Here is a 12,488-nt window from a genome sequence, read left to right as displayed (position 1 = left end):
GACAGAGGTCCTCATGGAAGAGGGCATAGAGTTCAGGAACTGGAAGGATCTGAGGTGTCTCTGGGGCCTGTTCTGCTGCTCCCTCAGGGCGACATTGGGAATCCACAAAGAGTCATGGTTGCGGAGCTCTTCTTGTCTTTCCTCGGATTTTCCCAGCATCTACCTGCCACCTGCATGGTGTTCCTGTACATCTTTTTTTCTGCCTCAGGGACTTCTGCTGGCCCCAGCTCAGGGGTAGTCATGACCTCTGTTAACCCCTGACTCTGGTTCGCTTGTGGACTCTCACTGCTTACCTGCCCATCAGTGCTCTTGTATCTCATCGTCAAGATGCTCCAAGAGACAGAATCTGACTGGCCCGGGTGTATCACCAACAATCCTCCGGGCAGAGGCTTTCATGCTGGGTCACCCACCCGTCTGTGGCCTGCCTGCCTAGTCCTGTCCCCTAGCCTGGCAGGGGATGGGGGTCGGGGGGCGTGGGGTTCCCCAGTGGAAGACTGTGGCTTGCAGCACTTGATAGTTCCCTCCGGAATGTCGGATAAAATGTGAAAAGGAAGAAAAGGAAATTTTCTATGATTCCACAACAACCTGAAAATACCCCTGATGCTGAGGCATCTTGGGAGCCTGCTCTTAGTAGGGTCCCTAGAACACATATGGCATTTCTACCAAGAGCAGAGCCTGCAGGTTGCTGGCCTGAAAGCAACAGCCAGGCCATTATCTATCTGCCTGCCGTTTTGTAAAAGCAAAAAGCAAAAAACCAAACAAAAACGCCCCCCACCCCCCAAAACCTTCGCTCAAGGCTGTGAATACTAAAATTTGCCAAAGGAAGTTGGTGGGAACTGCATTACTTAAATCTTTTCAAATTGCCTGAATAAGACACTTCACTCAGACCTAAGGAGAATAGACTGGCGCTGACCCTGCAGGGCATCCATAAGATGACCTCAGAAGTTATTTTCCTGTGTCTGGTTTCTATGAAGGAGAAAGACTGGAGCTGAACCAATGAAACAAAGAAGTAAGTTCATACCCCCTCCCACCCCCAAGCCCTTTAATCTTCAGTTGAGTTTTGATTCCAGACTGTCTCCACCAAAGAATTTTTAAAAGCGTCCACGCATCATGTCATCCTAAAATACTGTAAGATCATCCTTTCCACTTTGAAGAGAGAATTCGTTTCAAACAGCCGTTCTTTTTTTTCGTTTCTTCTTCCATAATTACTGCAAATGTCATCATGAGCGGACTCTGAATAATTCTCCAGATTCTCTCTGATGCCTCAACAGGCCCTCCACCTTACGACCGTCAAATTGAGCAAAATGTGCCCTTGCACGACTTTACCGCATCTGTTATGAAGTAACAGTTGTTTGCTCTTTGAGATCCAAATAATCATGGGGCAGCTTCTCAGGCAACAGCTAGAATCTGAAAAAGTAAAAACAGAAGGAAGTAGGCATCTCTTGCAGGAGGTGTAGCTTTGCTTTCTTTTTTTCTTCTTTTAGTCATTCTTTGTTTAGAAAGCAGATAAGGAGGTATTATTTATTGAGAAGGAAGTGTGTGCATTTGCTACCGTGGTAACTCATGTTACTATTGGCACTGTCCAGGCCAGTTAAGGTCCTTTCATAATGCTCATTTTCTTTCTAGGGGCTGGGAAAGCCACTCAAGTCAGAGACAGATAAGTATCTTCCAAGCCGTGAGCATCAGCCTTTGAATGTCCCTCTGTTGACTTTCCTGGAAGTCTTACTGGGCACGGTGGAGTTGCATTTACTCCCAGCCTCTGGGAGGAGCCTGCGCCCTGGATGGTGCCCGGCTCTAACACTAGGCAAGGAGACCTCCTCTAGCAGGGGTCAGCCTTGCCATCACACCCTTCTGCACCTGCTGCCCTGCCCTCTGCAGTTACGTTTTAAGCCTCACTTGTTTCGTTCTATGGAGATCTTCCTTCCCTTTGCCCCTGGTCCCTGCTCTCATACCTCTTTGATGCTAAAACTGCTGGTCTGCTGATACCTATGAGTTTATCCATCTGCCCATCTACCCAGACACCTACCCATCTATCCATCCATCTATCCATTTATTACCTTCCTACTACATACCAGGTGCTGTATTTGGTGTAGGGGATACTGAGATGAATAGGACATGGTTTCTGCCCTCAAGGGACTTATAGTTAATGGGCCAGGCAGACAAATAAAAGGCCAGTGGTTTTATATGTGGACATATAAAAGTCACATCATATGAAAGAATGACAATGAAATATTTCATGCCCACTCCTGCTGTGCAGAGCCCCAGTTTTCTGCCCCGCTAACTTCAACCAAGTTGTTGAAATCCTTCCAGGGATATGTGCCACCCAGGTGTCTGGGTCGGGTGGGCATACGGTGGATGCCTTCTGGACCTGGGGACTCTGGCTGAAGTGGTAAGTATACAGAGTCACTCCAGCAGGGTCCCGTGGGGCTGCGTCCTACTCCTGGTACACCGGCAAACACACTTTCATTCTTTTCAACTCTCATTCCTACAACTGTGGGTTAATCCTCCCAGGCTACTGTAATATCTGTGATGTGTGCCAATTCTGCTGATCTGGATACTTCACTGTTTCCTCAGCCACTTCTTTGGAGGTGACATGAGGCACCCTAAAACTTGCATTCCAAATCCTGTGTGAGTCATTTCCATTGCCTCTTGGGAGGCCCAACGCCATCATTTCACACTTTACCGCCCGTGGTGGATATTCACTGTCACGTAAAATGGTGGGCCTGAAGAGAGGCCACATCAGGTTAAAAAGTGTTGGTTTAACTCAGGGGAGTGTAGCTGAGTGCTAGTGACTCAGGGCCTGAAGAAAATACACACGAATGGAGGATGTCTAGTGGATATATTTTGTAGGTGTTCAACGCTTACATTCATCTGGTGTGCGCTGGGACACCTACACTGTTGGTTAATAGCTGGTATATTTCTGATTAGTTGGTGTCCATGTCATACAGATTGGAACCATTTCAATGATTAATAGTGTTAATGTAAATAAGTACTTCATGGGATAGTTTTGAATGAAGAACGCCTGTATCTTATGTATAATCAATCACATATATTAGGTCTGAGATTTTAAAAGCATTTTCTGAGCCCCATTAACCTTTCCTTGGAAATTTCTCAGAATGACCTCCTGGGGTAAGCAACAGGGCCAGGCAGGCAGGCCCTGGGTCTCCTTCCTTCTCCTGCCTGCGCTTCACCTGCTCTGAGGTTTTGCATTAGGTTCTGAGTTAAGATTTCTTTTGAAGAAATTAGAAATAAGGCTGAAACCCTTTGAGACATACAATCCCAATACTCTGGTGGTAGTTCTGAGTTAAGATTTCTTTTGAAGAAATTAAAAATAAGGCTGAAACCCTTTGAGACATACGATCCCAATACTCTGGTGGTATTTCTATGGAGGCCATGGCGGGTGTATGGGGAAGGGCACCTAATCCAGTCTTGGGGTGAGGCATGGATTAGGGAAAGCATTCCATAAAAAGTGATTTCTGAGTGTGTGTAGGGTGGGGTAGGGCGATTATGTATCTTCTAGGCAGAGGTAGCAACACATGTGAAGTCCCAGAAGGAAGGCAAAGAGAGTTTAACTTCTTCAGAAAAGGTGCAAGGTGTTTAATATGGCTGGAGCGTTTGGTTTAAGATGAGACTGAAGAGCTGCCTGCCTGCCTATTCCACCTTGGTAGTTTCACATCCTTCAACCAATGCTCTGGACCCAGGCAGTGCCTCCCAAACTCTTGAACTTCAAGCCTAGTGAGGGCACCATCTGTTCCTCCCTGTACTCTCAGCACTGCAGAACTTCGACCCAATCACATTCTCAGAACCTGCTTCCCACGTGACTCAGTCTGAAAGACCAGACGCTGAATCCAGTTAGCTCACCGGTACATTTGCTTTTTTTGAAGTCTGCATAGACCCATCAACTTTCCAGATTCCTGAGCTGGCACTTGATTTGTCTAAACCAAGTGCTGAATTTCCACTGGCCATGACCTAGTTTTCTGACTCTCATTTGGTTTCTTAGTTGAGTCTTTGGATAAGAATGTTGCAATGGAATAATACAGTGATCTTCTGAATGCTCAACACCCTACAGCAAGAAGGGGCAGCCCCTTTAGGAAGCCAGCCTTTGGTTTCCTGAAGTCTAGCCAACCCTCGACAAATATGGTGCTCTCCCTCCAGTTTGCTAAGATGTCTTTAGTACCAAATGGTAGTCCAGCCTATGACATTTTAGATTAAAATCAAGTCTTTCATTTGTGGGAAATGTTCTATTCTCTTTTCTTCACATTGAACTTCTCTTAGTCAAAGGGGATCTCCAGGTTGTGAGAATTGAAAATGCCAGCAATTTCTTCTCCTTGTGCAGAGTTGAGCACCGGGTGGGTGCCAGCAAGGGAACTTTGGGTTTGTCAAAATCAAAGAGCTGGGTTCAAAGTCTTTAAGGAACACTTTCTAGTGAAGAAACCATCACGTCCTACACTGCTTATTATGGTCTCCAAATTGTTGATTGTGACAAAGCAAGTTTTGTGTACAGGAAGCAACCACTTCCCTTCTCCCTTTGGAGAACCTAAAAAAAAATTTGATCTTAGATAAGAAGCCATAAATAATTAGATAAACAATTACTCAGCCTTTACCTTTTTTTCTTTTAATCCTATAATGGTACTTTAGCAATAACATCAAACACCACTCTTCCTCTTCAGTTTTCAGAGTGAATAAAAATAGGAATAGAGGGCCTCCCTGGTGGCGCAGTGGTTGAGAGTCCGCCTGCCGATGCAGGGGATACGGGTTCGTGCCCCGGTCTGGGAGGATCCCATATGCTGCGGAGCGGCTGGGCCCGTGAGCCATGGCCGCTGGGCCTACGCATCCGGAGCCTGTGCTCCGCAACGGGAGAGGCCACAAGAGTGAGAGGCCCGCATACCGCAAAAAGAAAAAAAAAATAAATAAATAAAATAGGAATAGAATTTAAATAAGTACTTGGTTTTTAAGACTTTTGTTAGTTGTGAGAGGATACTGTTATTGATCCATTGCTGGCTCCTAATTTGCTAACCATGCATGACTACACAACTGAATGCAAGTTTTCCCTAAGCAGAGAATAAGACCATTTTTACAGTATGCCACAGGGGACATAAATTTCCCAGTATATGAAGTGCTTAGATTAAAATTATGCCTTTAGATGTGAACCATAGCTCCAATGGTTAGTTTTAACTATCTAAACTTTAACTTCTCCCAAGCCATAAAGAAGTTAAAAGCCAGGTCACTCTCTAAACAGAGGCTGGGCTTTCCAATATACTGTTATCTTTTATGGGAAGAAAAGTGTTGGCAAAGCTCCATAACTGTTAAGCTGGCTTATCCTATGTAGCTTTCTGGGGAAGTCAGGAATAAAAATATGACCCATCAATGTGAACAATAAATATTTGCCATCAGGCTTCCCTGGTGGCGCAGTGGTTGAGAGTCCACCTGCCGATGCAGGGGACATGGGTTCGTGCCCCGGTCCGGGAAGATCCCACATGCCACGGAGCAGCTGGGCCTGTGAGCCATGGCCGCTGAGCCTGCGCATCCGGAGCCTGTGCTCCGCAACGGGAGAGGCCACAACAGTGAGAGGCCCGCATACTGCAAAAAAAAAAAAAAAAAAAAATTTGCCGTGTACTTAGTGATAGGTTAGACATTTACTATTTGGAAATATTCTGGAAATAAAAGTAGAAGTCATTTTAGCATGGAGAATATGACTATCCATTAACATGTGAAAAGAATTTCCAGGATTTGAAATCACTCAAAACAATTGATTTAATATTTAACATTGGCATTTTATGTATTTTTACTGTTTTATAACCATGGCAATACCTGTTTGTAATTTGAATGGTATAATATTGGATAATATGCTCTGACCAGTAAAGCCTGAAAGTTTTCAAGGCAGAAGCTTCATTTAATGCTCTACAGTAGTGGTGTCATTGTACCTTTTATTGTATTCAGCCTATTTGCCTCGCAAAGAGTAGAACTGATTGCCACCCTCCTCTATGCCTCCCTATGATGCTTTTGTCATTCATCCATTCACTCTACTTAAATCATTCATTATTCATTCATTCTACTTAACACCTGTTGAGCACCTACAGTTGCCAAGCTACTCAGCAAGGTGCAAGGACCCAAAACGAGTAGGACCAGGTCTTTGCCCTCCAGGAGTAAAAAGCAAGTGGAACGGCAGTGTGTGACCTGCTCTGACTCAAGTGGTAACAGAGTGCAGAGGATCAACGGAGGGAGGGGTTGGGCCTAGACAGGAGGCCGGTCTACACAGTTCTACTCCATGCAGGATTTCCCACGGAAGGCGGACAAGAGGGTGTCATGAAGGAGTCCTGCGCTGGGAATTAGAAGACTTGGGTCTGGCTCCTCGTCCAGCTACTTCCTAGATTTGTGATCCTGAGCAATTCACTTCAACTCCCTGAGTTTTCTAACCTGCGAAATAGAAATAATAATAGCGGCTCACTCATCACACGGAATGGTGGTTTTAAGGTTCAAATGAGCTAATGCATATAATTGTATTATATAATGTTATTTACATTTTGTATGTTTCATATTATGGGCACTACTTATTATTGTGACTGCTTCTGGACTCCATAATGAGACAGGGGGATGAAGAATTTGGAGAGGACTCGGAAGAGATGGATACAAAGGTAAAAAAAAGAATAAAATGGGAAAGCTGAGATAATTGGGCAGTGAACACAAGAGGGGCTCCAGGTGTTTCCTATATTTACCAAGAGCCAGACAAGAAGAAATGGATTTAAGTTGCAGCATGAGGGATTTAGGTTAGGAATGAATATTTTCTCTAAAGAGCTGTTAAAAGACTAAAATGGCCAGTGAAAGAAGGTTCTGGTTCTCCTCCTCTGGGAGTCTTTAAAAATAGAAAGAACAGAGCCATCTTACAGTGGGTCAGTCATCAATGCAGAGGATCCAAACAGAGTTCAAGTACAAGAAGTGCCCAGGTAATGCTTGGAACATGCACAACTTTAAATTATTCCTTTGGGGGAGAACCAGAATCTGGAGAACTACGTCAGGGCCCCACTTACCTTCTGGACGAAGTGGATGGAAAATACATGCTTTCTCTTCTGCAGACTTGTTTCTCTTATTCTTTGTTCCTTACTTTGTATAACTGCAGATGTTTCACACCTATACAGCCTGAGGGCCATGAAAGTCATTTGCTTCAGGACCAACCAAGCAGGCACCTGGTTTCTCTTAAGCACTTGGGTTGACCCTCATTCTTCGTGGGATTCTCTGTTTTCATCCCAATGCCACGTGGAGTGCTGTACAGGCCTAGTGGACACTGGATTAACCCAAGCCACTAAGTTACAGCCCTCACCTCAGTGGAGTATATTTCAGGGATTCCTGATATGTGGCTGGCAGGAAACGAGCTACATTGGGACCTAAAGACGGTACTTAACTTGGCTATTTTCCAGGCTCTATAAAGTGAATAAAATGAAACCGAATCTTTAAAGCAACCAGGTACAGACCTAGTCCAGGCAGAAAGCAAGGAACAGTCTGCATCACTGGCGCAAACATTTTTCGAAGAAACCAATTGTCCTATTGGAGTTCTTCTGAAATGTTCTTGAACCCACACCATGATTAAACTTGGCTTTCATTCCCAAAAGAAATGAGAGCCTGGGGGCTTCCCTGGTGGCGCAGTGGTTGAGAGTCCGCCTGCCGATGCAGGGGACACGGGTTCGTGCCCCGGTCCGGGAGGATCCCACATGCCGCGGAGCGGCTGGGCCCGTGAGCCATGGCCGCTGAGCCTGCGCGTCCGGAGGCTGCAAATGAGCAGCGGTCTATGGTGGGTTTGCCTCTCTGGCTGTGGGTTCGCCCTGCCATTCCTTCTTGCCCGGTCCTCCCTTAGCTCTGGGAGGAAGGATTCAGCACCAGACAAGGCTCCAGTGGGTCCTCTACTTTCCATGCGTGATATTTGTCATTCCTGAAATCGCAGTTCTTTCTAAAACGTATTTCCCATCAGATTACACCATAGCTTGGAGCTACAGTGATGCTTTCTTTTCCCTTTCATGGTTGGAGTCTGCCTCCGTATTTGTGTAGTCAACAGGGAAAATGGCAGAAGTAGGAGGGAGTTTCTGTTATAACTGTCTATTTTTAGTGGCTCATAAACTTCCCAATATTCCTTTGGCCTGAGGCTACACATGCTTGGTCTCAGCCTAAAGGGAAGTTATCTTGGAAAGTTTGAGTAAAATTCTCTCCATTGCTGCTTGGGCTGGGTAAGGGAGACAGAAAAAAGTGGGCTTTTGGAAAATCAGGTCAGTAACTTTGGGGCTGGAGTGGAATTGGCCGCAGGAATTCTGCGTGGTCCATCCTCCCCCTGTCCCCCATTAGAGGTGGGGTTGCTGGACTGAACACTTGGTGGGGCCCTTTCCTAGGCTGCTTCTTATCACAGGAAAGTGGCCACGCCATTGCCCCTGAGTTAAGGGCAAATAGCAGGGCAGTCAATGGGCTACACTGTGGTATGAAAGAAAAAACTAGATCAGAACTAAGGAGACTCACAATTTGCCTCCTACTATTTGTGTGGCCTTGGACAAATCTAGTCCCTTCCTTGGAGTTCAGTTCCCTTCTCTATAAGATGAAGTAGTTAGGCCAGCTCTCATTTCTAATTCTGCTCTGGAATAAGGGGATAGAAATATATTTTTCCTTGGAATGAAAGTACTCAAATAACTGGGGGGAGATGATCTTCATCCTTTAGGGGAGCTGCTGGTAAGAAGCCACTGAGACCAAAGGCTTTTCCTGTAGCTCATATTTGGGAGAATAAAAATCTGAGGCTCTGGAGTACAAATATATAGCGGATTTCTTGTTTGTAGAGGGTGGAGATGTAGGAAAGATATAAACAAAAATGAAGTGATGATTTTTTAAAATGTTCATTCCATGTAGTTCCCCAGAAGTGAAACTATTTATCCATCAAAGCAGATGAAAGCCAAGGTCAACTCTCTTTCCTTCAAAAATATGAAAAATTTCATTTGTTTATTTATTCATCTATTTATTTCTTCAACTAATATTTACTGAATGCCCACTAATTTTTACCCTTCCCTCATGGAGTGGGAAAGGAAATGGACAGGGGGAGGGAAAGGTGAGGATAAAAAAACTGGCTGACATCTGGTCGCAGAAGGTGGGCTTGGGGCCTCGGGAGTGCACTGAATATAAGAATGGTATCCTCAGGGGGGACCTAGAGCATCACTGAGCAAACAGAGTGTCCAGATGCCTAAACTGTATGTTTGTGCTTCCCACATGCTTCCGGGTTTCAGAGGCAAATCCCCCTCTCTGGCTGGCAGAGACGCCAGGGCTCTGCATTCAGAGGCAATTGGCAGGATGCCATAACACCTACATCAACCTTCTCGCTTCCTTGCTCCATCATCCATTCCCATGGGAAGCTCTGAGTTCCCACATGTCCTCAGCCAGGAAGGTCAGCGTGGACACATCTGTGTGTATCTCAGGGTGGGGCTGATAAGCACTAGCTGCTGGACCTTACTTGGCCCAGAGTACCACATCCCCTTCCATATCAGCTACCGCAGCAAAACCGCAGACCCCAGTCTACTGATCAGAGCCAGCTTTTATTTTTATTTTTTTTAAGTTTTATTTATTTTTGGCTGCATTGGGTCTTCGTTGCTGTGTGTGGGCTTTCTCTAGTTGTGGTCAGCAGGGACTACTCTTCGTTTGCGGTGTGCAGGCTTCTCTTGTTGTGGAGCATGGTCTCTAGTCGTGAGGCTTCGGTAGTTGCAGCATGCGGGGTCAGTAGTTGTGGCACGTGGGCCCCTAGAGCGCGCAGGCTTCAGTAGTTGCGGTGTGTGGGCTCAACAGTTGCGGCATGCGGGCTGTAGGGCAGGTGGGCTTCAGTAGTTGTGGCGCGAGGGCTCAGCGGTTGTGGCTCGCGGGCTTAGTTGCTCCACGGCATGTGGGATCTTCCTGGACCAGGGATCGAACTTGTGTCCCCTGCATTGGCAGGTGGATTCTTAACCACTGCACCACCAGGGAAGTCCTCAGAGCTAGCTTTTAAGAAGGGCAAAGAGAAATAGCACAAGGAGCTTGATTGGGTTTCTTGCCAACCAGGCGAGACCAGGTGTTGGTACTGCTGCTGGTGGGTGTGGCAGAGGGGGAATGGTGGCATCTGTTTTCTGCGGCTTTGACATAAAACCAAGAGAAAGGAATACCTATACTCTCACCAACTGAGAAGGTAATACCAGAGCACAGAGCAGTCCTTCTCAAGCTTTTACGTGCATACAAATCACCTGGGGATCTTGCTAGAAGGGAGGTTCTGAATCAGCAGGCCTGAGATGGGGCCTGAGAATTTCCATGTGTAACAAGCTCCTGGGTGATGTCTACACAGCTGGTCCATGAACCACACTTTGAACAGCAAGGCTTTATTTTAGTCTCCCAGCACTCCTCAGAGGTAGCAACATGAACATGAACCAAGCTAGACCAATACTATCTCAGCACAAGTCAAGGGGTGGCGCATGGGCCAGTCAGAGTTTTGCCTTGTTTTAAAAACTGAAGGTTGAGGGTTCAATATAGACCCAAGGAAAGGAAGCCCTCCCCTTTCTAGTTGCTAAAGTGTGAGCCGGAGCTGCTACTGGCAATGAATCTCACCTCACAGAGGAAGGGGTCTGAGAAGATGCAGCAGAGGGGTGTGAAAGTGAGCAGGGGAACAGAGGAGATCTGTGTTCAATGTCCTGGTTCCGGTTGTCCCTAAGGTGGCTCCCCCTGGCCCTTCCTGTGGTTTCCTTGGTGAGCCTGCAAATTACCCTCTATTGCTTAAACCGGTGGTTTTCCACCTTGTACCCACTGGAATCTGATGCTGGGGACCCTCATCTGGGGATTATGATTCAGTCGGTCTGGGACAGAATTTGGGCATAGGTAATTTCTAAAGGTCCCTGAGTGATTCTAATGTGCTGCCAGGATGGAGACCCACTGTCTTTTTTTTTTAATTGAAGTATAGTTGATGTACAATGTTGTATTAATTTCTGCTGTACAGCAAAGTGATTCAGCTCTACGTATATATACATCCTTTTTTTTTTTTTTTTTTTTTTTAGCCTGGGGACAGTGTACTTTACTGATGGTACATGACACGGTAGGGCTCCCTAAGCCCCTCCTCCTCCTCTTCCTCAGGGGGTCTGAGATGGAAACTGCGTGGAGGTCAGGAGATTCTCAAGTGTGTTGGAGGACGGAGGTGGGGCAAGGACTCCCCAGCAGCGGAGGACCTCTCTCTTCCTCTCGTGCTCCTGCTGGGGCTGGTGGTCCAGGGACTCTTACTCCTTGGAGGCCATGTGGACCATGAGGTCCACCACCCTATTGCTGTAGCCAAATTCGTTGTCGTACCAGGAAATGAGCTTGACAAAGTGGTCGTTGAGGGCGATGCCAGCCCCAGCATCGAAGGTAGAAGAGTGGGTGTCACTGTTGAAGTCACAGGAGACAACCTGGTCCTCAGTGCCCTTGAGGGGGCCGTCCGACGCTTGCTTCATCACCTTCTTGATGTCCTCGTATTTGGCAGGTTTCTCCAGGCGGCAGGTCAGATCCACGACAGACACGTTGGGGGTGGGGACGCGGAAAGCCATGCCAGTGAGCTTTCCGTTCAGCTCAGGGATGACCTTGCCCACAGCCTTGGCAGCGCCAGTAGAAGCAGGGATGATGTTCTGGGCAGCCCCTCGGCCATCACGCCACAGCTTCCCGGAGGGGCCATCCACGGTCTTCTGGGTGGCAGTGATGGCATGGATCGTCGTCATGAGTCCCTCCACGATGCTGAAGTGGTCATGGATGACCTTGGCCAGGGGGGCCAAGCAGTTGGTGGTGCAGGAGGCATTGCTGACGATCTTGAGGTGGTTGTCATACTTCTCGTGGTTCACGCCCATGACAAACATGGGGGCGTCGGCAGAAGGGGCAGAGATGATGACCCTCTTGGCTCCACCCTTCAAGTGGGCCCCGGCCTTCTCCATGGTGGTGAAGACGCCAGTGGACTCCACCACATACTCAGCACCAGCATCACCCCATTTGATGTTGGCGGGGTCTCGCTCCTGGAAGATGGTGATGGCCTTTCCATTGATGACAAGCTTGCCGTGCTCAGCCTTGACTGTGCCATGGAACTTGCCGTGGGTGGAGTCATACTGGAACATGTAGACCATGTAGTGAAGGTCAATGAAGGGGTCATTGATGGCGACAATGTCCACTTTGCCAGAGTTAAAAGCAGCCCTGGTGACCAGGCGCCCAATACGGCCAAATCCGTTCACTCCGACCTTCACCATCTTGTCTCCGGGACGCAGCTGGCACTGCACACAAGACACGGCTGTCTGTCGAACGGGGAGGAGCAGAGAGCCTATACATCCTTTTTAAAATATATTCTCTTCCAGTATGGTTTATCATAGGATATTGAATATAGTTCCCTGGGCTATACAGTAGGACTTTGTTGTTATCCATTCTATATATAATGGTATGGATCTGTTAACCCCAAACTCCCACTCCATCCCGCCCTCGCCCTTGGCAACCGCAAGTCT

General features: G+C 47.1%; 1 protein-coding gene across 1 annotated transcript; it reads right to left on the bottom strand.

Annotated features, from left to right (window-relative positions):
• Nucleotides 1-11,034: 11,034 nt before the first annotated feature.
• On the bottom strand, nucleotides 11,035-12,280 carry LOC308622028 (glyceraldehyde-3-phosphate dehydrogenase-like). Its single transcript, XM_081243067.1, has one exon. It carries the CDS (start codon nucleotides 12,237-12,239, stop codon nucleotides 11,250-11,252), a length of 990 nt encoding a protein of 329 aa, XP_081099193.1. The 5' UTR covers nucleotides 12,240-12,280; the 3' UTR covers nucleotides 11,035-11,249.
• Between the last annotated feature and the right edge of the window lie 208 nt (nucleotides 12,281-12,488).

This window comes from Mesoplodon bidens (genome assembly GCF_964165515.1).
Source record: "Mesoplodon bidens genome assembly, chromosome: 8".
NCBI lineage: Eukaryota > Metazoa > Chordata > Mammalia > Artiodactyla > Ziphiidae > Mesoplodon > Mesoplodon bidens.
The sequence above is the reverse complement of the archived record's forward strand: the minus strand, read 5'-3'. Positions and strand labels throughout refer to the sequence as shown.

Bases quoted from the DNA above. Each gene is read 5' to 3' on its own strand.
- LOC308622028 (XM_081243067.1), bottom strand. From the start codon at position 12,239: ATGGTGAAGGTCGGAGTGAACGGATTTGGCCGTATTGGGCGCCTGGTC.